At 40.8% G+C, this 24,094-nt stretch overlaps 3 protein-coding genes across 4 annotated transcripts; 2 read left to right on the forward strand and 1 right to left on the reverse strand.

Annotated features, from left to right (window-relative positions):
- Positions 1 to 204: 204 nt before the first annotated feature.
- On the reverse strand, positions 205 to 5,207 carry lgals3a (lectin, galactoside binding soluble 3a). Its single transcript, XM_035167597.2, has 6 exons — positions 5,025 to 5,207; positions 4,599 to 4,616; positions 3,769 to 4,497; positions 2,481 to 2,569; positions 1,581 to 1,737; positions 205 to 1,225 (listed from the first exon to the last, which is right to left on the reverse strand). Exons 2-6 carry the CDS (start codon positions 4,611 to 4,613, stop codon positions 1,070 to 1,072), a joined length of 1,146 nt encoding a protein of 381 aa, XP_035023488.1. The 5' UTR covers positions 4,614 to 4,616; positions 5,025 to 5,207; the 3' UTR covers positions 205 to 1,069.
- Positions 5,208 to 6,189: 982 nt separating this feature from the next.
- Positions 6,190 to 16,201, forward strand: gmfb (glia maturation factor, beta). Its single transcript, XM_035167598.2, has 7 exons — positions 6,190 to 6,316; positions 9,905 to 10,001; positions 11,529 to 11,578; positions 11,760 to 11,809; positions 12,344 to 12,426; positions 12,568 to 12,641; positions 12,764 to 16,201. Exons 1-7 carry the CDS (start codon positions 6,314 to 6,316, stop codon positions 12,833 to 12,835), a joined length of 429 nt encoding a protein of 142 aa, XP_035023489.1. The 5' UTR covers positions 6,190 to 6,313; the 3' UTR covers positions 12,836 to 16,201.
- A 1,281-nt stretch (positions 16,202 to 17,482) lies between these two features.
- Positions 17,483 to 24,059, forward strand: cnih1 (cornichon family AMPA receptor auxiliary protein 1). 2 transcript variants are annotated; one of them, XM_035168544.2, is made up of 6 exons: positions 17,483 to 17,641; positions 18,954 to 19,022; positions 19,319 to 19,366; positions 21,677 to 21,789; positions 21,919 to 22,062; positions 22,751 to 24,059. In XM_035168544.2, exons 1-6 carry the CDS (start codon positions 17,561 to 17,563, stop codon positions 22,776 to 22,778), a joined length of 483 nt encoding a protein of 160 aa, XP_035024435.1. In that variant the 5' UTR covers positions 17,483 to 17,560; the 3' UTR covers positions 22,779 to 24,059. The 2 variants fall into 2 exon arrangements, with proteins under 2 accessions (XP_035024435.1, XP_035024436.1); XM_035168545.2 differs by lacking the exon at positions 19,319 to 19,366.
- Positions 24,060 to 24,094: the final 35 nt, after the last annotated feature.

A 24,094-nucleotide genomic window follows, 5' to 3' on the forward strand; every position in this document is an offset into this window, starting at 1 on the left:
ATACAAATAAATGTATGATTATTAATGTTAATATTTTATATAGAAGTTATATTATTATAAAGTATATTTCATCTAAATGTGACGATATACTTGGTTGTCTATAACAATATAATACGTAATTGCACAATAAAATGAATATTGTGGTTCTTCGTGGGGGAGGGATCCCCCGCAGGATTAGCTTAAGAATGAAGATGAAGAAAAGTGTACAGGGGAAACTTATGTTTATTACATGTGCAGGTAGCAAACGAAGAGTTTACAAAATCATGAATCAGTCACTATCTGTTTGTTGCCCCTTTTATTCATAAGCAAACAATCAGAAAACACTGTACCACTGTTTTCTTTGGCAACAAATAAGAGAGCCTCATCCCTTTTCTTTTTCTTTTTCGATTTTGATTTGACTTCAACATGAAATCGTAAAAGCATCATGCGACCCTCCGGTCCCAGAGCTCAGGAGGATTAATACTAAAAGAGAAGGAGGAGATTAAAGTCTGTATTTAAATTAATTTCAAAGCAACTTCATCATTAGCATACTGCATATGTTGGCCAGCACTGATAAACGACTGTGAAAAGGGGACCAGCATCACACTCTCATGCACTACACAGGCTTTCCAAGATCTTGATATAAAGGACAGAATAAGAAGCAAACACATACTGTAAACATAATACAGCATAATCCTGGAAAATATATGAAATGTTTAGGACAAGTCGCAATTTTCCACTGGGCCGACAATCTTCTCATCAGGAATAAATTAATATTTCCTTATAGTATCAGTTTTAAATGCACTTCAACTCATTGACTAAGATGCTGTTATGTCATAAAATATATTTTGGCTATACAATGAGACATCATCCAGTAAAAAAGAAAAGGATTATAAGTGTGCAGACCTGTGTTCCTCTGTTTTGAAACACATGATGAAGAGCCAGGAGGGCAAAGATTGCACTGCGCTGACGATTGTGCCTTTTAAATCCCAACAAATGCATCAAATCATTTGAAGGGCTGTTAGATGCAGAAATTCAGTGGTAAAGTTTGACGTATGTCTCTTGTACAGCTCGTGGTTGCCTCTGAGACTCAGATCATGCTCGGGGCTGCACTGTAGAGGTGGACGTCTCCGACGACGCGCACCAGAGTCACTTCCTCCAGTCCGCCGACTCTGTGCTCGTACTCCAGCAGGTGAGTGCCGTCCACCGCCACTTTGAAACTGTCGTCCTCCACCAGGATCTTCAGCTGCAGGGAGAGAAATACAGAAACCCGTCAGGACAAGTCGGGTCAGTGTGAGAAGTTCAACTAGAACTGAAAAGTTTGATGCTTGTCTCACTTGAACTAGTGGCTACACCAGTTTCATATTTCTGATTTAATCTGGTGCCTTTTTTTGAACGTCATTCCCCTTATCTAATATATAAACTAGGTAAAAAGGCAAAAATGCTAAAAACAGGAGAGTTGTTGAGTCAAGTTTGGTCCGTACAAACATTTCTGTGGATGACGATACGTCAATATGTGATAACATCTGTTTCCATGGGTGTGTGACACTGACAATAGAAGTCTTAGTCTTGGCTGCAGTCCCGTGGCTGGAGCACCTTACCTCAAAGCGGTGTCCCTGAACAAATGGAAATCCTCCATCCCGCTCCTCAGGCCCCCAGCATCCATCGAGGTTGGAATTTCTGACAATATTCTGCTCATGAAATCGAGGATTGAAATGAAAGACGACGTCTTCATCTTTAATGAAGTCAACATGGAACCTGCAAAAACAAGAGATTTGTAGAAAACAATGTGCTGCTGCTGACAACTCATTATTCTGCCGCTATACAATTAAAAGATAAAGTGTCTTGAACAAAACAAAACTATGATTAATAACGGTTGAGACTTTTTTTCCTTATGCAGAACAAAAGACATCGTCAACACCATGTTAACAAAGAGGAAGGAAATGGTGCAGAGTGGGTGGGTCATAGCTAATGATGTGTGTTCAAGCAACACTACGCAACTTTTTTAAACTGACAGTGATTGTGAATATGGAGAATGTTTCCTCTTTCATTCCCACTCCTCACGCTGAACTGTTTTATATTCTATGTTCTGTTCTATGTAACTTTAGTAAGTGGGTTCGATCTCCTGTGAGAAGAACCGACAGAGTCTCAGCTTCAACTGTCAGAATCAGGTCCAGCAAGTTGAAGAGTGAAGCTGAACTTTAGATCAGTTAAAAAGACTTAGAAGTTATTAAAAAATCTCTGATAATCAGAGCGGACACTTTTAAAATATGAGCAATTCTAAACAGAGATTGGTGGATCTGTTACAGCGACAGATCTGCTGATTCAGGAAGCTGGGGATAAGGGAAACATCCACCGTTCAGTTGCATTTCAGTTCAGTGAGTGGGACGACACCGTCAGAGCTCAGCCTTTTTTATTTCTTTAATTTGTTATTATTAGGAATTTGGTTCAGTTTCTTGCATCTGACAGCAGCAGATTTAGAAAGTGAGTCTTGTTCATACCTGTCTGCTCCAGCTACGGGCTCCCCAACTATCGTGATCAAGAGTCGTGGCATCATTCCGGCATGAAGAGGGAGATCATGCGGCACCATCTGAAAGACATATTTACATTTACATTATATTTACATTTATTTTTAGATCATGACAATACATTTATGTTTTATTTTTAAATGAAGTTACTTTCTGCTTATGTCTTTTTATGAATAACTCTGTAGCATATATGTAAATAGTGTTTACCCTGCAAAAATATAGATTAAATACATTTAATCACAGATACTCTGAACTTGTTAATAAACAGCTAAGTGCTTAATGCCATAAACATAAAAGGGTATTTTTAGTTAAACATTATTCCAAACTTGGACCCTGCCCACATTCTTAACACTCAACCCAGTGAGTCATCGCATCTTTTCCACCCTTACGCAATTCACAAGGATTAGTTGAGACAGTGACACAGTAAAAATCAGTTTTCAACTTTATTAATACATCGAGGCATCAACTATACAAAAAGACTTCAGAGAAATCAGACACAAGACAAAATAAACCACCTTTTAATTATAGTCATGTACAAAAAGTGACAAGTCAATCTGAATTAGTGATGAAAGTACAAGTTGTGATTTTAAAAGAGAATATAAACGTGTTTTAACACTTTAGTTTCATTTAAGTCATATTGCACTTTATTAAAACATGTGACCTCATAGGTAGATTAAGCTGTGGACTGATCAAGCACTAATCAAACCATCTGTTGATTCTGGAAGTGACGTCCGTGTCCGACTGAAAAGTTGATTTCATGCTTTCAGTAATATGGTGGATTATATCTGGGCTGAAAGACAAGAATACATTTGCTTTTGTAACTATTCTTGAATATTTCTTTCTTCGGCATTAAGTTTTTCTTTGCAACCCCAGCAGAGCCAAAGACACAGAGAAAAATATCCAAGCGCAGCCCTCAGAGAAAAAGTCACCATCTTGCAGTGAATGCCAACAAGGCAGGAAACTCCAGCTTCAGTATGAGGTGGACACCAAATGAGTCAGGGTAAATATTTCAGAAGAAATCCAGAGCTAAAGAAGAGTTGAATATCTAGGTAGCGGGTGACCGACCACAGTGGCCGACAGTGGAGATGAACTTGACAAAGTGAAAGGTTTAGTATTTTTAGCTGGTTGTTATTTCCCCTCCTGAATCCCAAAGACAGCCACACCAAGACAGATGCTCCACTCGCACCAGAGCAACCACACAAAAGAGTCCAGCAAGCAAGCAAGCAATGTAGTGTGATGTGTGAGCAGCGATGGTACTCACCAGCATGCCTCCTGGTGCAGCAGGTCCACCATATGGAGCCATAGGGCCAGGGCCAGGACCGAAGGGGCCAGGAGCAGGAGGGAAGCCTCCACCTGCATGTGGTCCCCATGACCCAGCGGGCATTGGGGGGAAACCTCCAGTAGGGAAGGCCGGGAAACCACCAGGGCCAGCTGGAGGGGGGAATCCACCTGGACCTCCTGGTCCGTACATGCCGTTGCCTCCTGGCTGGCCACCCGGGTAAGGCACGTTTGGATAAGGCCCAGGAGGAGCTCCAGGGCCAGAAGGAAATGGTCCGGTTGGGTAAGGAACAGGACCTCCAGGCAGCTGTCCTGGAGCTGCTTCAGGTGGGTAATGCCCAGGGAACTGCCCAGGGAACTGCCCGGGGGCTCCAGGGCTGGAGGGGAACTGCCCTGGAGCTCCTGGTGCAGGTGGATATTGTCCAGGCATCCCATGACCAGGGGGGAACCCTCCAGGTGCTGAAGGGGGTGCTGGGTATTGCCCTGGCGCTCCAGGACCAGACGGGTACGGGAACTGCCCTGGAGCTCCTGGGCCTGATGATCCCCCGGTGAAGTCAGTCGGAGCTGAGGGCTGGGTGGGGGCTCCGGGAGCTGAACCAGGCCATCCTGGGTTTGCAGGAGGATGGTTGGCCGGGCCAGTCGGGCCAGTCGGGTTGGTGTTGCCTATTCTCTTAGCCTGGCCTTGGGTGTCGTCTCCTAAAGCATCTGTCAGCTGGAGGAGGAAGGAAAACAGAAAGTGACTCTCTCTCTCTCTCTACAGCCTGCAGTGAAACTACATATATTCAACTACTGGCATTGAAATGAAGAACTCACCGAGAAATCTGCCATGATCTGCAACAGAACAAGACAAGTTTCATCAGTGGGGTGGGGTGGGGGCGAAAACAGGCGAATAGAACAAGCTGTCAAACCGAGGAAGGCATGTCACACACAGGCGATGAGTAATAACTGGCTAAATGTTTCCATCTCCTCCCCGATGACCATCTAAACCCGTCTGGTCCAAAACATCTTCACCTCACTCACGTACTGTGACGATAGACTCCACGGAAACCACTCGGACTTTAGCTTTGACACCGATCTACTTGTGGAAATGTGAAGTTAGCTGGTGTTACACAGTTGGCTACGGAGCTAGCTAGCGGCTAGCTCGCTAACAGAAAGTGTTAACTGCGTTCAGCTGCTTGGTTTTAGCTTCACGGACTCAAAACAGGGGGAAGTGAGCGAAAGCGGGTATTTTCACGGTACCTCGCCGGAAGGTGGGCTGCTCCTCTCGGGTGATAGAGGCGGATGACAGCGGTGGTTCGTCCGGCTGTGGAAGTGGAAGCCCCGGTTCGGTTCAGTTAGCCTGCTAATGCTAAGTTAGCCTGCCGAGGGGGGACTGGACTACAAGCTGACACACACAACTACAACCTCATGAGGGGGAGGGGCGGGGTGTGATGACGTCTACTGACACACACACACACACACACACACACACACACACACACACACACACACACACACACACACACACACACACACACACAAACAAACACAAAACTACAAATTCATGAAAGGGAGGAGCAAGGACTGATGACGTCTACTGACACACACTCAGAAACAACAAGTTATATAAAAGTTCCAGAAGCCAAATTTGTGCATTTTCACAAATACAATAGAGGTTATACAAATTTTAAAGAGCCCCTCAGACACTGTTTTTATTGGATTATTTGCTTTAAATTTATATCTTTTGTTAATTTTGGTTGTATATCATTACAGAATAATTTTACATTTCTTTTATTTTGGATCAGGGGTGGGAAGAGGGTGTGGTCATTATCCATTATACTCTGCTTTATACCCAGATGTGTGTGTACAAGCTTGTGTAGACGTAAGTGTGGGACTACGCACATACAAATACCTTACTACAAAAAACACCAAATGGAAACTCATTTGATGTTCCACTATTAATAGTTTATAGACTCCAATGAATGCAGTCCAGTTTATACTAAATTTACTAATGCTTTGTAGATGTGTGATATGTTATTATATATATATATATATATTTTTGTATACTTTAAGGAGACATCATCAATGAGCTGTTTGAACTCTTATATCTTCTGGAAACGTAGCTGCAGGACATCTGTTTACAAACTGATGATCAAACTTATGAGCTGAAGACTTCATGGCTTGTGGATATTAAAAGATATTTAATATTTATTCAAATTGATAAAATTCAGGTAATTCACAAGTTTGTTTCCTAATGACTCATTTGAAATAGAGAAACAATGTTTTAACTGCAAACCTGATGTGTTTTTTTAAAGTACTAATTACTTATAAATGGCTCCACAAAGTTATACCTGCATTATTAGATCGTAACACTGGGTGAGATGTGACTATGAGCGGTCTGAGCAGCAGGGGGCGCTCGTCTTGTGCGGGATTGGTCGAACCGGTCACAAGATGAAGTGAATTAAAAAAAACATTGAAAGCGTCTGAACGTCAGAGCTTCATCTTCATCATCTTCTTCTTCTTCTTCAGGAAGACCTAACTCCTCCAACATGGTGAGTGTCTCCGTGTCCCTGCCTCCGAGCCGCCGCCGTCTCTCCCTCCGCGTGTTAAACCGTGTGTTCCGAGCGGAAGTGAAGTTAAAGACATTGTTCGGGTTTGAAAAGTCCGAGCGCAGACTCGCTAGCCGTAGCCTGCTAGCTTAGCAATAGCTGCACCCTCCGTGTCAAGGTAGTCAGAACGGCAGCGATGGAGTTCCGGCGTGGGATTCCAAAATAAAATAATTGCGCTCTAATAAAAGTAAATGCGAGTTCTTGAAATCCAAACATCAAACGTTACATTTGTATATTACTTGTAAGATTAGTCATCAATATATTAAGATCAGTATATTAAGTCTGACCTACAGTTGGTCCAATTCAATTCATCAAACCACAGTTTATTTCTAATATACTAATACAAACTAAAAAGCAGCATATTGACCGTAATCAGAAGTAAAGAAATTGTATTTTTTCTTTTGACTCCTATCCAGTTTATTGATCATCAAATGAGGAAAAAAGCAAATTGATAGTGTGATCTGATCTGCGTATTATGTGTATAACAAGCTTTTGAACATGCACCAATTTTAGGTGGATGTCTTTCAAGGACTTAGCATGCGTTAAGTATTTTGAACAGTGTATTTATAAAATAGTAATAAACATAACCCTTGCACCATTATGACACTGACCTGCTGCCATGAATGTATTGGCTTTAAAATCAGGGGGAAAGCTTGCAGCATAAATCATCTGTATGTTTAATAATAAGCTTTTGAACATAGAACATGAACATGTTTAATGAGGTGGATTTCCTCTGAGGACTGAGCTTAGATTTAAGGTGTTTTGTACTTTTTATATAAACGCATCAATTTGTGTTTTAAAGGAAAAAAGTTGCTGTGGTCAGTTTGACTCTTGGTATTTTGAACAGGAAACTAGTCAGCAACTCATTGACAAGTGATTGTCAATAAGTCTATAATTAGTACTGCAGTAGTTCTGGCTGTTCCTTTGTGTGTTATTTTTTTGTAATTGACTATCTTTGGACCAAACAAGACACGTGAAGACGTCACCTCGGGCATTTAGAACATTTTAGTAGGAAATGGTAATGAAACTAACTGCAGCCCTGTTACACTTCACATGTTGAGTACAGCATTTTTCCACACACACATTGCATGCTTTTATGTTGAAGAGCCCGCCGGGGGGGCTTCCTGCAGCTGTATCGCAGTGATGTGTTTCAACATGTCTTGATCTGAGCAGCTCGCCTCAGTCTCGATGAACAATGTCTCCCTCCGGCTTCTTCCTGCCTGTCACGACACTTTAACTCTCTGTGTTACCAGCCAACATGGAGACAGTCAACAGATGTGTTCAAAGTTCTCCAGAGGAATTTAATCCAGAAGTAAAACCTGTGGCTCTTGTTTCTTTTGTCATGTCTGTTCCTCATCTCTTGTCTTCTGCATCCTGTTTGTCAAGAGTCACAACCACAGACACACACCCACTGTTGTAATCTGCACACACACACACACACACACACACACACACACACACACACACTCTCTCTCTCTGAGCTCAGTGAAATCCTGACTCCCACCAGCCATCTGTTCACCAAGGTGTAATTATAGAATATACAGACTCTGCAGAGACTCCTCAAGAGTTTATGTCTTTGTGCTGGAGTTATGTAATGCTGTGTGTGTGTGTGTGTGTGTGTGTGTGTGTGTGTGTGTGTGTGTGTGTGTGTGTGTGTGTGTGTGTGTGTGTGTGTTTTATCTTGATTAAACCTGCAGATCAGTTTGGACTCACACAGTTCAAAGACGTAATCATTCAATGACAGTAATACTCTGACATTAACCCGACTAAGACAATAGTCTGAATAAGACCCTGTATCTAATCAGCATTTTTTAATTATCTAAACCCGAATAAGGTCACACTGGGAATAAGCCTCAGGGTCAGTCCGTGTCAAATCATCACACTCTCCGGCTGCACCATCTTTTCTAGAATGGCATTCAGAAGATCGCAATAAATTTGTAATAAGCACATTATTTCTTTTCCAAAAATATGTGTGACCTTTGACCTTTGACCACCTCAATCTAATCAGTTCGTCAATGAGTCCAAACCTTTGTGTCAAATATGAAGAAATCCCCTCGTGGTGTTGCTGAGACATCGCTTTCACAAGAACGGGATGGATGTGCGGAAAAGTGGGCGTGTGCTGTCCTACATAAGATCAGATCATATAAAAGACCGTCCTAATCACTTTAATGTGAAATAACAAGATATTTTTTCCATACAATTTGACAGAGTGACCAACTAAATTTCAGAATAAAATGGATTTCGTTGTTGCGGTCAAGTCTAATTTACAAAATCTAAATATTGAATTGCCACAAGTATGAACGTCTTAATGTGACGTGATTGTGAATTTAAAGAAAATATTGAGAAAGAAAACTGTGGTTCCTGCAGACAAGACGTTGCCTTCCAGCTGATAAATCAATAAAAAGCATGAAAACCACCCAAAGCTACAGTCTGTGACGCTGCAGCTGTCTTCAGTGCATATAAACCCTCTGTAAATAACCATGAAGCCACATTAAACACAACGTATTTATCAGTAGACAGGATGGTTACATCTTTTAAAGTAGATTTTTATTTTGTATTTTAAGCACAGAACACAAAAATGAACAATTGTACGTCCGTTGCAACTCTGTCATTATTATTTTTATTCTAAGGCTTTGCATGTATTCATTTAATATGAAAGAAGGTAAATGAGTTACTATGAATGATGATGATGAGGAATGAACACAGTTGGAGGAATCAGCACATTGTTTTCTAACCAGGTAAATGATCTATATGAGGAGACGAGGGACATGGGAGCACGCAGGGGAAAAAACACTTGTCTCAGCAGTTTGTTTGCAAAATACATGTGGTTTGATTTACCTTCAACCCTGTGGTCGGTTTCCTCTGCCATGACTTCCAACAACAAAGTGGAACTTAATTTAGACGCTGGTTCCTGCAGACAAAGATTCCTATTGTTCCTGGAAAAAGTTCCTGTGGTGGAAACACAGCTGATGAGTCCAGATCCTTCTCATATCTTACGAGTGCTTCATAACCACCACCATCATCATTTCTAACACAGTCTGGTGGATTTTCTTTATGCTCAACGTAAAGCTGAATTAATGCAGGAGTTTGAATTGTGTCGTGAAAAAGTTTTGGAAACGTGTATGTGTGATGGAGGTGGAAGTGGAAGTCTTTTTATAGACTCTGCAGAACAGAAACGCAGCTCTACTGTTTCCTGTCATAGCAGACACAGAGCAAAGTGCGTGGCTGATTTAAAGAAGGCCGGCTGAGGATGCACTCTCTGATACAACAGCTCAAATGCTACAGAACACTTTTTATACTTATTACAAGCATTTACATTCAAATCAGACTCAATAGTTTAGTCCAGGTGAACACTATAATCAGAGCACAGTGTCCTTTTTGGTTTTAAATCAAAATTTGGAGACTTTGGTTAAGCAACTCTATACAAAAACAAAGAGATTTAAAAAGTTTAATCTACTAACTTTTTAGTTTTTAACATTTTAGTGACCACAACAAAATCTCTGCCCGTTTCCCTATTTCTTTCCCCATTAGTCTGATACCCTGGTGGTGTGTGGTGTTGACGAAGATCTGGTTGCAAAGCTGAAGGCGTTCCGTTTCCGGAAGGAGACCAATAATGCGGCCATCATCAGTGAGTACCGGCAACACATTTTCACACATTCAATATCATCTCTTATATGTTTATTAACAACGTGTTCTAGGTCTAAATGCTTCAGAGAAGATGATGTACTGAGTCCAAATGAAAACACTAAAATCGTCATTATTACAGTATATGATGCCGTTGTTGTTAGCTTTTATTTTTGTGTTACAGTGTGAAGCTTTGTTTGTTTTTTTGGTGTTAAAATCCTCAGCCGTTGGCAGAACTGGGACAGCTTCCAAATGTCCCCTTCCTTCAGTAAAGCTTAAGCCATGAGCCAATACTTGTGGGTTAAATGCATCATTAACGCTCGCACAGCCGGCAGATTGGTCACTGCCTCCCGCTGTGTGGAACAAAATGGAGGCAGACGCGTCGCCTCCTGCATCAAGCAAACAGACATTTTAAATTTCATCCAAAACGCTTGTTTCCTCCCTGAAATATTGTCAGAAACAAGCATCAGTTTCCGATCGAGCTGCTTTTGTTGAGTGCAGTTTGTTCACTGACATTTAAAGGAGAATTTCACCAAACTCAGGGGTCTTACTGCTCGGATTAAGGCCAGGGTTTATTCTAAAAGAACTAGTACATATAATTTGTTGTCCAGCCATGTTGGACAGCAATACTGTTGTTCGCAGCTGTTTTCTAGCAGCAGGGTTAAAAAGCTTTGTCGTCACAGAAAAGGATCAGATATAATCTCTGAAATATGATTATGCTTCTCTTTGACATAAACTGTGCACTTGTTGGGGGGCGTCCAACATTTTGGGAATTAATCTTATTTACTTTCTCGCCGACAGTCAGATGAAAAGATACATGAGCAAATAACCAGCTCCGGTACAAGGTTGAGGATAGAGAGCTGCTGTGATTAACCAGCAGTTACCTTCAAACACAGCAGGTGGTGTGAGTGTGTCGAGTCGCATCGGTGCAAGTATCAAACTCGGCTTAAGCTTTATCCTCAAGCATCTAAGAATCAAAAGGGTCACTGCTGCTAAATTGGATTTTCAAGAGTGTGTTCGCATGACGGAGACTAAAGGCAAAGACGCCAAACACATTGACAGTAGAAAATATTGACCAAAATATAGAATATCTAGATTTAGTTCTTTTTGTGTTTTATTTTATTCTCTTATAATTATGTACTTATTTTGTACCTGGCCGACATGAGCCTTTGATTCATCAATATCTGCGGATATGTTTGCTTGTATGAAATCTTTTATTTTACAGATTAAAATATGCTTACATTTTAGGTGGAATTTTTCAAGTTCTATATATATTTGGTTGAATTTATGTTTTCTTTTTATTCATAGTTATTTATAATAAAGTTTATTGTTAAACTGTAAAATATCAAACCTCAGTTACATTTCTTAAAGGTCTGATAACGACATCTTAGGAGTCATTGCCAAATTTTGTTATATTTTGTTATATATATATATATAGTATTGGAAATGTTTTACTCCCTAATATCGGTATAAACATTGGACTCTTCATTGTGCTGTTGACCTAAATGTTTTCTTTCTTTGTACCCTTCAGTGAAGATTGATGTAGAAAAGCAGCTTGTTATTCTGGATGAAGAGTTCGAGGTGAGCTGTCTATGGTTTATTCTCTCCATCGAGTTCATGTTCGTCATTTTAAATAAAACTTTTTTATCAAACTGAATTCTGAAGTGATTAAATTCATGCCACACAACATCGTTTAAAGAGGTAATGAATTTGTTACACTTACTACAATAACAGAACTGCTTTTTGTTGTTGTTTGTTTTAGGACATTTCTCCTGATGATCTAGGAGGCGAATTGCCGGAGAGACAGCCAAGATATCCTTCAAAATAAAAGATTAGTTTTATTTCACCTCAAACATAGCTATGTCTATGTGTGTGCAAAATAACTCAGCAATGCAAAGACAGATTTGGACAGAGACAGTATTTTCGGATGATTAACTTTTGGAAATGATGAGTCATCGGTCAACAAAAGGTGATGTCCAAAATGACGTCATGCATAATTTAGAAATGCATTAAAATAAAGAGGTATCTCTGCATCCTATAGGACTACAGACATATTTAATAATACAGCTCATATAGATTATTATTTATGATCATATGGGAGGAATTCCATCATCATATTTACATTAACTAATCATTTGTCATCCAATGGTTTAAATGACATCACCTGCCTGATGCTTTTGAACTTTAAAATTGCTCTAAAGTTGATTTCAGTTTATCAACATGAATCAGATTTGTTTTATTCTCTTTATTCTGGATTCTTGTTATATGAGGTTTCAATTTCTGTCAATGTAATTAGTCCAGATGAGTTAGTCCTGAAATACGTTAGCTGTCCTTAGCACCGTGAACGTTTGTCGTCTACAGTTATAAATACGTACACGATGATGGACGCGTGTCTTATCCCCTCTGCTTCATCTTCTCCAGTCCAGCGGGTAAGAGCATCTCTGGAATTACCTTTGACTATAGATTTAGAGCAACACTTAAAAACTAGGTAATATTCACTCCACTGCTTTTAGAAATGTTGTCTCACTTGTGTTTGGCTCACTTGTGTTTGGCTCACTTGTGTTTGGCAGGTTGCAAGCCGGTGCAGCAGATGATGTACGCAGGAAGCAAACTCAAACTGGTCCAAACGGTTCAGATGAGCAAGGTTAGTGAACTGTGTGTGTGTTTTTCAGTGCAAATTATTTCCACATTTGTCATCACGCTAGTTGATGATAATATTAAAGGTACCAAATCTGTCTGATACATCCAGCACATGTGTTTTTCCAGGTGTTTGAGATCAGAAACACAGAGGACCTAACAGAGGAGTGGCTCAAGGAGAAACTTGGCTTCTTTGGCTAAAGTCTCCACCTCATCCAGACGTCTGGGACGGGAGGAGGATCGGGGAAAACACACAACGGTTGATGTTTCGCTCCTCTTTGTCCGGGACCTGAGTTAAATAGTGTTTGAAAATACTTCCTGTTGTCAGTTTTAGGCGGAGTTTGGTGGAGTTTACAGTAGATTAAGAGTTTGTCTGAAGCGTCGGACAATCGCGGAAAAGTTTTTAACTAAACCTCACCCACCTGGCAGCCTAAAACTGAGAATGCTATTTGACGCAGGTCTGCTTTTGTCTCCCACACAATCTCTCTCCATGTGCCAGTTACGTGTCTGTGTTGAATTAATGCTCCTCGAGCTCTTTGAGTGAACAGAAATCCTCATCTACACTTTCTAAGCTGTTCATTCAGGAGAAGGCATTTTAACATTAGTTTCTGTTTCCTTTAGTCGTTCATACTCTGAGTTTCCCCTTTTTATCTTTAATCATTTTATGGAGTCTTATGTTTTGATTTTTGTTTCTGGTGTATTTAGGGTTTACACAAGCAAATGGTTTATAGTGTTAATATTCCTTTTGTTGTGAAAAACAAACTTCCTGCCAGAACTTTACAACATTCACAGCTACAGAACAACTCCTAGGTTCTGTTGTCCTCAGTTGTTCCTTCAGTATTCGTTTAAGGACATTTAAAGTATGATTTAAGTAACAAACTTTCATCACTCCAGTCGACAAAAGACAAAAACATTGTGACCATTCGAAGAGAGGCAATCCTGAGACCTCTGGTTTATATATGATGTGTTGTGACTTCTCTAGTGCACGTGAACAAGCTGAGAGAGGCCCTGAAGTGAAGTGATGCTCATCACACTGAGTCTGTCATCAAAACATTTCTTCTCAAATCAAAAAGAAAAAAACTGCGCTCTGCCTTTTGACCTGCATTTTGTTACGATGACATCACACTCCAGGAAACAATATTTCCTCCGAAAACATTCCAGACTGAACCGTTTCTACGAACCACGACAAACACAGCACACGGGGCGGCGTCACGTGTCTTTTGGGGAGATTGTTAGCTAACGTTGTGCATTATTGCGATTACTGTTATTTAGTGTTTATGAATGTTGTGCTTATTTCGGATGTAAAACCACTTTGATCGCTACGTGGTGGTCACAGCTTTGAGAATGATGGATGTGACTTCTCCAAACGCCAGTTGTGCTTAAAATTCAGCCTGGGAAGGCGAAGGACAGAATCTGGACGATGGACACTGTCCATACAGAACCGGGTTGGACCAATATATTCATCTATACTTTGTACCGATCTTTAAATTCTACAGTTACACTTTTTGGTTGTGTTTGACCTGTATTCTGTCATATTGGGGTTTTAATTAATCACAGGCGGAGGTTAAAAGACCTAATTTTAGCTTTCAGCATATTTCTTAATCGACGTGCAGGAGTAGACAGCGGTGGGAAGAAGGTGCAGGGTTGTGTGGGAGACAAAAATAATACAGACACATAGAAAAATAAGTTTTCTATGTGTCTGCGTGGGTTTTCTGCGGCTTCCTCCCACAGTCTGAAGATATGCAGACTGGGGTTAGGTTAATTGGAGACTCTAAATAAACCATATTTGTAAATGGTTGTTTGTCTGTATATGTTGGCCCTGTGTTACGCTGGGTGTACTCTGGCTCTTACCCACCGTCACACGATATAGATAATGGATGGATGGATTACGCAGTTAAAACAACTAAAATGTGTCACTGTAAGCACACTAATGGACTCTATTGTATATTTTTAGTTATTTTGAAGGCCCCAAAATTAATAATTCTTCCCTGTTTCCTGCTGAAAATCCTCTCAAACTGCATTCAGACTGGTGCGGCACATTAAAAGCCTAAACCAAACTAATACTCAAAGGATTAGCAGCTCCTAACAGCAGTGAGCAGTTTTCAGTAACTGAATACGTTACTGAATGGTTTTTATGATGGAGAAATGACTCATTCAGCAGATTTCTTAATAAAAGCTCAATATCTGCTCAGTATACTGGTCCAACCCGAATACAGAAAAATCGGCACAAATGAATTCCACACATTCCCTCGTCAGCGTCGTCTCTCGTTGAGAAACTTTGACGTCTACCAAACGGATAATGGAGCGTTGTGGCAGATTTAAAGCCCCGAGGCAGGAAATCACCCCATAATGTACGATGTCGTCCTGCTAAGTCGACCGTACCAATGCCTTGTCTGACATTTGTCATATTTATGTCTGTTTTAAAAAACCATGAGGCCAAAATGAAAACACGACGAAGACAGTATGTTTTGTCAGAATAATCCACGACGATTGAAAAAGCTTTGTCTGTGATTTTCTTTTATTATTAATTTTTTTTTTTTACTTTCTGATCTATTAAGTATGAGACGTCTTTTTTGTGGGTTTCATTAAATAATAGAAGGGTTAGGGTTAGGGTTTTTTTTTAAAGATCTGACTCAAAGATGTAAACGATGTAAACAATAAGACATATCATGTAAATCATTGAGAGACGTCAAATGTTAGACGATAATCATTTATGATTTACACGTCAGGCAAGGTTTCATCCAACAGGAACGATGGGAAAGGACTGTAATCACTTGTTTTTGCTGCCTATGAATAAACTATCAGTTTGATATCATGCTGCTGTAGAGGAATAACAATTCTGTTGACTGAAGTATTACAGGCTCACTTGGAAACAGCTTGTGTTTCACTTGAAACGTGCTTTTCGACGTTATATATACAAACACGTTTAGCTCTTCTGTTGTTAGGAAAAGATTCTGAAAACCTGGAAAATGTGGAGGGCTACTGTATAAGAAGTGCATGATTTAATGTACGACCTTCTGACCTGTTCTGTTGCATGCATTCTTTCAGAGAGTTAAATTATTAACCTCATTTGATTTTGACTGAAACACCTGCATCTCAAACATCTGCTCCCAGTGTCATTTTCTTATTTAGAATATTTACACACCAACAACCCTCTTCTTCTTAAGATTTTCAATGAAGTGGGAAGTAACACACTGTAACACTGGTGGCGCATCATAAACAACTTCCTCGAGTACAAGGTCTATCGGAAAAAAGAGTTCCCTTTGGTTTTGAGCCATGTCCTGTGGATCGAAGCTTTTCCTCCTTCGTGGTGAGCCTGTTTAAATATAAATGGCCTCTTGAGTCTTTTTCTGTAACCTGCAGATGTGTTGTTGAGCTTTTGATGTCTTCTCTGAACCGATGCCTACTCTTCTACTCTTCTTTCCTTTTTAATAAAAACACCTGGACCATGTATGATCATGATCAGCTGCATAGTGGCATCAGTGAAACTTGAGATATTTGTATTTTCCCATACTTTATAAAATTGTCTGTTGTCCCATCGTCCAAATAAAATGACAGCGATGTTTACTTGTGTTTTCACACGACTGCTGTTTTCATATATGTATGATGTCTGTCGTCATTGGTCCAACATTGGGCAGATGATAAATTCAATTAGTTTGATGTTGCACTGAAACGGAGAAATCTGGCAAAAGAGCTATTTTTACAATACGATTTTTTTAAATGATAATTAATAGGTTAAGAAATGACTTCATATAGGCTCAACTTGTTTGTGAACAATATATATAAATCAGTACTGTGCAAAACATTTCAAGGCACTAAAGATGTTTAGATTTTCATCCATTCATTATGTAATGTCATCGGGGAGGGTCTGATTAATCCCAAACATACAACCACAATCATAAAGAACAGACTATAAGAACAAGGGGCCCTATAGCAGATGGTGTAGCCCTGATCTCAACATCATACTCACCTAAAAACCCCTTCATGCCCTGGTGCCCCCAGTCTGACCTTCTCCTTCCCGGAACCTCTGCTTATCAGATCCGGGCCCACTCACCATCCCCTGTGCCAGCCTGAGAACCTATATGGTGACATTCAGTGTGGCAGCCCCTATACCCGCTATACTCTCTCCAGAGGGTAGCTGCAGTAACTTGCTAATGACTCAATTATTTACCAATCGACATTGTTTTCTGTTAATTATCCGAATAGAGTAATAAATCATTTTACGTTTTATCACGTCTAAGTCACCCTTTACTTAAATTGTATTGGATTTGGCTGCAACGCCGTTTATCCCTGAAACTCCAGAAGTGTTTTGTTGACTGAAACACTTCACCCACCACCTCCATTGGAAAAGTGGTGAGTAGATCATGAGCAGATTTTTGGGTGAAGTATCCCTTTAAAGGTTCAGTGTGTAGAATTGAGTGACATCTAGTGGTGAAGTGTCATGCTGCAGCTGAACACCCCTCACCTCACCCTCCCCTTCCAAACATGATCCTGTGGCAGCCTTGAGTTGTGATAAAAACTCAAAAGGTGTTTAGTTTGTCCAGTTTGGGCTACTGTAAAAAAAAAAACATGGCGGCCTCCGTAGAGAGGACCCGCTCCCGATGTAAATAAAAAGTATTTAAATTGGAACGGCCCATTCTAGGGTAAAGAAAACAACAATTATTACAATTAAGATGAAACAAGGATTATTTTAAAATAAAATGTCTGCCAATATATATACTTTCAACCTGAATCTTACACACTGGGACCTTTAAAGTAAATTGTCTGTTGATAATATTGATGTCGAGGATATGACGGTGTCCAGCAGATGGCAGTGACGCAACAGCAGTGACAGCGGCTGGATAAACAGAGAGCGAAGAAGAAGAAGACTGCGGGATCTGCCTGCATCATCAGGAAACTCACAGAGCCGGACGGGAGACAGAAAAGATGGCGTTCACATTCGCGGCCTTTTGCTACATGCTCGCCCTGCTGCTCACGGCGGCGCTTATCTTCTTCGCTATCTGGCACGTAAGTACCCGGGCGGGGGGGGACCTCGGAGCGGAGCGCGGGCCCCCCGGTTCAGCGGCGCCGGTACGCGTCGCTGGGGGGGGGAGGCTCCGGCCGCGGGCTAACGGGAGGCCGGCGGAGAGGGGCTGCAGATCTCCACGCAGTCTGGATAGGACGCGTTCGCTGGGAACTCCGTGTTCTCTTTTCGAATCCAGTCTTTTTTAAGATCTGCCGCGTTCTTCAGAATGAATGGAACACACCCTGCTAGCGGCTAACGGCTAAACGTAGCACCTCAACCACCAAACGCGTTATTTCACTCTATTGTCGCTATCTACTCGCGCTCTTTAGCTTCTAACGAGCCGCTGCGCAGTTACAATAAACCTCCAGTTCCACGACGAGCGTGTTAAATGACAAGTGTTTGTTGCCAGTCGGCTAGTTAGCAGGCTTAGCTAACAGGCGCTGTCACCCGTTAGCTTGATCTCCTCCCCCGCTAGCTCGCAGTTTCTTTAGCTACATTAGCTTTAGCTTCACGGTCAGAACGTCAACATGTTGCTACGGAATAAAACTTCAATGTGACGCGTTCACGACTTTAATAGTTTTGATCGTTAACGTTGCTCGGGTGCTTTCGGTTTCTGTGAGTCACGAGACAACACGTGACCCGCTTATTAGAATAAAAACAATGCGAAATAATGCAAGAGAAATTAACTCTGAAGTTTAAATACATGTAACGAAACGACATGAACACATATTGCACATATTTCATTTTGTACATATTCTATTGTTATTTTCTATAAGTATATTCACTCACTTTATGTCCTGTCTCAATATTTCTTATTACTTGCTTCTTAATTCACTCTCCACCTATTTTACTACTTGATGTTAATGTTAAAGTCAATAGCAGATTCCTGACATGTTGAAAATCTACTTTATCTTACAGCTAATTTGTCAGTGGTGATTATTCTATTCAGACGATTAACCTAAAACCAAACTGATTAGTAAATAATTCAGTCATTAGCAAAGCAAAACTATGAAACATTGTTTATGTAAAACTTACTAAACGTGAGGATTTGTTGTTTTTATTCCTTGTCGATGGTTTTGTCTTTTTATCGGACAAAACAAAGGATGACAGCATCATCTCTCTGTCACTTTTCCATTTCTCTGTCAGAGTAAAGGAAAAGTTTTACAATATCTGGCATATTGAACATACTTTACACGGAAAGTATTCTGCATATATGTTATTACTCTTAGTATAACACAAACACACACACACACGTGTAACGCTGTCAATCATAAAGTTGTTCATTGCTGCATTCTGCTCCTCTTGTTCCTGCAGATTATAGCTTTTGACGAGCTGAAGACCGACTACAAGAATCCTATAGATCAGTGCAACACTTTAAATCCGGTAAGTGACCCCCACACTACCTGACACACACACCCCCCGCCCTTGCCTATGTGACTGCATGCAGATTTGCTCTGTCTGACAGATACTTCATTTTGTTTTCAGGAGTTTTTATCCGCCTATCTGTCTTTCTTCAATCATTTCTCTGCACTGTTATGCTAAATAACCTGCCTGTTGTGAATTCAGTGATCTCGTCAGCTGTCAAACTCTAACGCCTTTTTGTTGTTTTGTTATTCCCTCCCCCAAATCTGCTTTTTTTTTTGTTTGTTTTTTCTTACACTTTTTTTAACGGCATAAAGACAGTTGAAAAGGTCAAAAAGATTAAAAGAGTCAAAATTGCATTAAAGGTTTGTACCAGTCTTTTTTAGAATGCCCGCTCAGTTCGACTCAGTCTTGTCATTTTGCACGGGGAAGTGTTTGCAAACGTCTTTTCAGTTAACTAATCTGAGAGTCAGAGTTCAGCTCGGGATTAGACACCGTGCCACGTGTGCCCCAGGTTCTCTACCGTCCAGTAGATCTTCTTCTTATACTTGTCCTCACTTATCTTACTCTTATTTTTCACTGCTGTGGATTTCAAATCTATTAGTTAATCTTGCTATTTAAGCTATTAAACTGTTTTATAGGCACAGAGGCCATGATACTCATGAGAAGCATTAGAATATGAAGGAGGTGGTTAATAATATTATCTCTTGGATGAAATATTCCTTGTTATTAAGTGTAGCTGTTAACTGAAAAGACTTGCAAATGCTCAAAACATGCATGATCTTTTACAACCTACCCTTTGTTTGCATATACTGTGACTGGAACAGTACATTTCCAGTAAACACAGAAAGTTAGGTAACTGGTCTTGAGTTTACAGTAACATGTCACCAGGCTTATACACTGTCCTGACAGAGACTTTGTATAATAGTATCCATAGAAATAATATAAAGAGAAATCTGTAGAGTCGGTCTGATTTATAATATAAATATATGAGCCTCTATGTTTGCTGAAATGCCTCCATATGAAAACATTTATTTCACAGAAACGATGCATTTACATTTTATGTATTATAACGTTTATGGTTAAAATGTCAAACTTCAATTACGTTTCTTTATCACAATGGTTTGATACTCGACATCTTGGGGAGAATTTCCCAACTAAAAATTTAAATATATATCAGTATCTGAGATTTTTCAGCCCAAAATCCATTAATCAGATGATTTGATTTTTGTTGCAAAGCTTTTTGAACAGTGGACACTTTCATCTGTGGTTCGAGGTGTCAGAAGAAAATAAAGTTTACATTCCAGCTTTAAATTAAACATTTCTTAATATGTCACAATTATCTGTTCGGAGGAAGCTGCAGTTTGTTTCAGCAATTAGCAGAAACTAAGCTCCTGTGCACGAGCTCAGCGTTTGGCTCGAGCCTCCATCACCTGGGGTTCAGAGCAGATGGCTGCAGAGTCCCAACACACTCCAGCTCAGCAAAATTTGTCACGACTGATTGGTTGATAATTTCACGAGTAGGAGGAGTTACTTATGCACTCGGCAGTTCGATCTGTTCCTTTGACCCCACTGGTCGTTCTGCGTGTCCAACACTCAGGTGGCAATTTTCAATTTTTCCAGCTGTGATCAGTTCTGTATTTGGCAGCACAGTGCAGGATTCCAATACATTCTAGCCCCCCCACCCCCTTCCTCCTCCCACATGCCCTTCACCTTTCCATCTGTGGGCTGTTGGTTGCCCCCAAACTACCCACCCTTCTGCCCTTTTTTTCAAATGCATGGCTTCCATGTGGTGCCTCCATCTGCCCCCAGAACCCCGCACCAGTTCAAACTCTGTCAACCCGAGGGGGCTGCTGCATCAACCCTGCTCGTGCTCGCAGCATGGTGTCTCGCCCGTGTGTCGCCCACTCCCCTGCTTGTCAGAGAGCCGGGCAGCCTGTAGGCTCCGCCCCCTCGCTGTAAAAGATGTTGCAGTTTGAGATGCAGAGCGAGATGTTGATGGGTTTTCTCCTCTCACTCGTGGTCAGACTTGATGATGCATGACATAAAGAAACCTTATCCATCTACTTCAAACTGCTAAACTCAACCAGCCGCTCACAGGATTTACTATAGAAGATAATCTGGCTGTAACAGTTCCTCATTACGGTTCCACATCAGATTGGCGATAGTGACTAAACCTCACTGCAGCAGCTCGTTAAACATCAAATGAGTGAAATGGTTTTTTTTTTTCTCCTCAGTTTTAACGAGCATTTACAAAACCTCAGATTTTGGCTCAGGTTGCGTGTCTTCGTTTTTTCATCCTGGTTGTGTTTCACATTTGGTCAAATCAGTGCTGTTGTGTATTTCACCTACAGCCCGACACCTTCCTACACATTTACTAATGTGAAGTCCTGAAACGAAGAGTTCAGAGTTTAGTCCATATGTGTTTCACTCAGTGGAGCTGGCTGCAGTTTGTAGAGTTCTGACTCTTTAAATAGCTCAATTTTCTTTTTTATAAAATGGCCTGATTGCCTGTGAGACTGGAACTGGAGGCTGTCTCGTCTTCAGTATTTCGTGAGGACGGCCAAAGAGTTTCTTTTGCTATTAGTCAATAAAACCCACGGTCTGCTGAGAACGAGTTGGACTGACTGTTCATCACCTGACGATTCTGACATTTTGTCTAATTTTCTTTGCAGCTGGTTCTTCCAGAGTATCTCATCCACTTCTTCTTCTGTGTGATGTTCTTCTGTGCGGCCGAGTGGCTCACCCTCTGTCTCAACCTGCCGCTGCTGGCTTATCATGTCTGGAGGTGGGTATCTGAACGAGAGGGCTCCATTGTGTTTGGTCCTTCAATACAATTCGGTACCATTAACTCTGTCTTAACCAACATGGAACACAATCTGACTTGATCCCTCTCTGTGGTTTCCCTGTGACGCAGGTATATGAGCAGACCCGTGATGAGCTGCCCAGGACTCTACGACCCAACAACCATCATGAACGCTGACATCCTGGCGTACTGTCAAAAAGAAGGCTGGTGCAAACTGGCTTTCTATCTCCTGTCATTCTTCTACTATCTCTATGGGTACGTATTCACTTGGCTGCAGGCATCTACATCTGTTCAGTACAAAGCCTCCTTTAAAACGGTATAAGGGCGTTTTTGACACAGCTTTAAAGTAGAGTAGCACTCAGACTTCATACCTTCGCCAAGGCCCAACAGTTATTAGTCCTCTAAACATGCCATCAAGATCCATCAATGATTCCCTGGCAGAACTGTAAATGTTGAAAAAGGCACAAATTCCTTCATCTGCCCCCTGATCCAGATCTAACGCTAAAGTCAATAACTTCTTCCCTCATCGATACCACATCCTTTCACCAATTTCTTAGAAATCAGCTCAGTTGTTTTGGTGTAATCATGCTAACAAATGAACAAACTCGCATAGAGGCAAAGACACAACGTCCTTGGTGACTGTAACAAACATTATTAGTTAGATTTAAAGGTGCTGGAAGATAGATTGCTAACTGGTTCCCTTTATTTCCAACAGTCACACTAAGCTAAGCTAACTCTCTCCTGGCTGTAGCTTCATATTTACGGTCACGTTTTGATCGTTTTGTCTCACTCGGCAAGAAATCTTACAAAAATGTTAGAGCCACGTTTTTAAGTCTCATTTACGCCCATTTTAATAAAAAGTATAAAGAATTTGTAAAAAAAAACATGTCAAACAATCCACACTCAGTAACAATCTGTCCCCGTGTCTGATCCGCTCCAACAGGATGATCTATGTGCTGGTGAGCTCTTAAACCGGACGATGAAGGACAAGGACCTGCATGTACAGTAGACGACCAGACACTATGAACTTAGTGCTGCAACACTGGACCTGCTGGAGATCCCCCCGCTCAGCCATACAAGGCGCCATTTCAAGCTGACGAACTCTCCAACCTCCCCACACACAGCGCAGAGTGTCATTTCGGAAACATTTAGCCCGTCTTAAGGGAAAATCATGGTCGAGGCGTTCTTTTCATAGCATTACAGTTTAAAATTTTATAGAAAATAAGGACAAAACCTCATCTACGGACAAGTTTTCTTTTTTTTTTTTTCTTTTAAGGGTGTGGTGATTTTTTTTTGATACTTGGGATTTAAATAAAGTTTTGTTTTCATCTTGGTTCCCAGGTGAGAATCTGAGCTGCATTTGCTTTTTTCTGCCGATTTACATTCGGAGCTTTTAACAGCTAATTTCCGCCACGTGATTTCATTGCCATCGCTAAAACAGCAAAGTGCAAACCGGACTCCTGCTCACAGATGGATATGGTCTTGAAATGAACATGAAGGTACAGATATGTACAGCGAGGGCTGACGTGCATTGGGTTATCACTTAGAGAAACGTGTTGCACGGGGACAATCGTCGTCTGGTTGTCACTACATCTGATGAATAGCTTCCATGTTTCAGACCCATCTATCACGTTGAATCATGTAATCCCCGCTGAAAGTATCGGTGATATGTTTTAAGTGTGAATCCAGAGTAGAAAGCAACGTGTGTGTGTGCGACCTGTGTTTGTGTAGAATCACCCCCCCCTCCCCACAGCTGTGGATAAATTTAAAAAAGGTCGACTCAACAGTACCAGAATGTTCTCAACATTTTGATTCTCTTGCTTTCTGCATTGGAGTTTCTCTGAATCTGCTCCTGTGCCACTGTTGAATGGACCTTTTTCAAATTCCTCTGCTGTTCTCGTCTTTGTGAGTCTTGTTAATTTCAACACCGAATACTCCAGTGTTAGGAACGCCAACTTTTATTTATTCAGTGTTTTTCCTTTTGTCTCCAGGATATCAAACACTCCTCGGTGTTGCTCATGTCAGGAATCAAGAATCTGGAAAGTAATCTCCTTTTAGAGTCGAGGCCGATAGACTTCATTTTTCAGAAATACAGTATTTATTGCCATTTTTAAATGTGTAAATTTATCAGGGAAAGGGATAAAGATCATTTGTCACAATAATGTTTTTATGTATTAGATCCCATTTGTGTCGCATCTAGGAAATGACAACTTGAGTTTATTTGAATCTAAATAAATTCATCCCACTCTTTACAATGGACTGGAACTTTATTTTAAAAAGGAAAATT

This window comes from Hippoglossus stenolepis, chromosome 10 (assembly GCF_022539355.2).
Source record: "Hippoglossus stenolepis isolate QCI-W04-F060 chromosome 10, HSTE1.2, whole genome shotgun sequence".
Taxonomy (NCBI): Eukaryota; Metazoa; Chordata; class Actinopteri; order Pleuronectiformes; family Pleuronectidae; genus Hippoglossus; species Hippoglossus stenolepis.

What these genes read in the sequence shown, in the direction of transcription:
- lgals3a (XM_035167597.2), bottom strand. An exon ending in CTGCACCAGGAGGCATGCTG is followed by an intron (nt 2,570 to 3,768) that starts GTGAGTACCATC and finishes TATGTCTTTCAG; the next exon opens with ATGGTGCCGCATGATCTCCC. An exon ending in TTCAGGGACACCGCTTTGAG is followed by an intron (nt 1,226 to 1,580) that starts GTAAGGTGCTCC and finishes CTCTCCCTGCAG; the next exon opens with CTGAAGATCCTGGTGGAGGA.
- gmfb (XM_035167598.2), top strand. An exon ending in CATCTTCTCCAGTCCAGCGG is followed by an intron (nt 12,427 to 12,567) that starts GTAAGAGCATCT and finishes TGTGTTTGGCAG; the next exon opens with GTTGCAAGCCGGTGCAGCAG. An exon ending in AAACGGTTCAGATGAGCAAG is followed by an intron (nt 12,642 to 12,763) that starts GTTAGTGAACTG and finishes GTGTTTTTCCAG; the next exon opens with GTGTTTGAGATCAGAAACAC.
- cnih1 (XM_035168544.2), top strand. Translation starts at nt 17,561, where the DNA reads ATGGCGTTCACATTCGCGGCCTTTTGCTACATGCTCGCCCTGCTGCTC. An exon ending in TCTTCTTCGCTATCTGGCAC is followed by an intron (nt 17,642 to 18,953) that starts GTAAGTACCCGG and finishes TTGTTCCTGCAG; the next exon opens with ATTATAGCTTTTGACGAGCT. An exon ending in GAGTCAAAATTGCATTAAAG is followed by an intron (nt 19,367 to 21,676) that starts GTTTGTACCAGT and finishes TTTTCTTTGCAG; the next exon opens with CTGGTTCTTCCAGAGTATCT.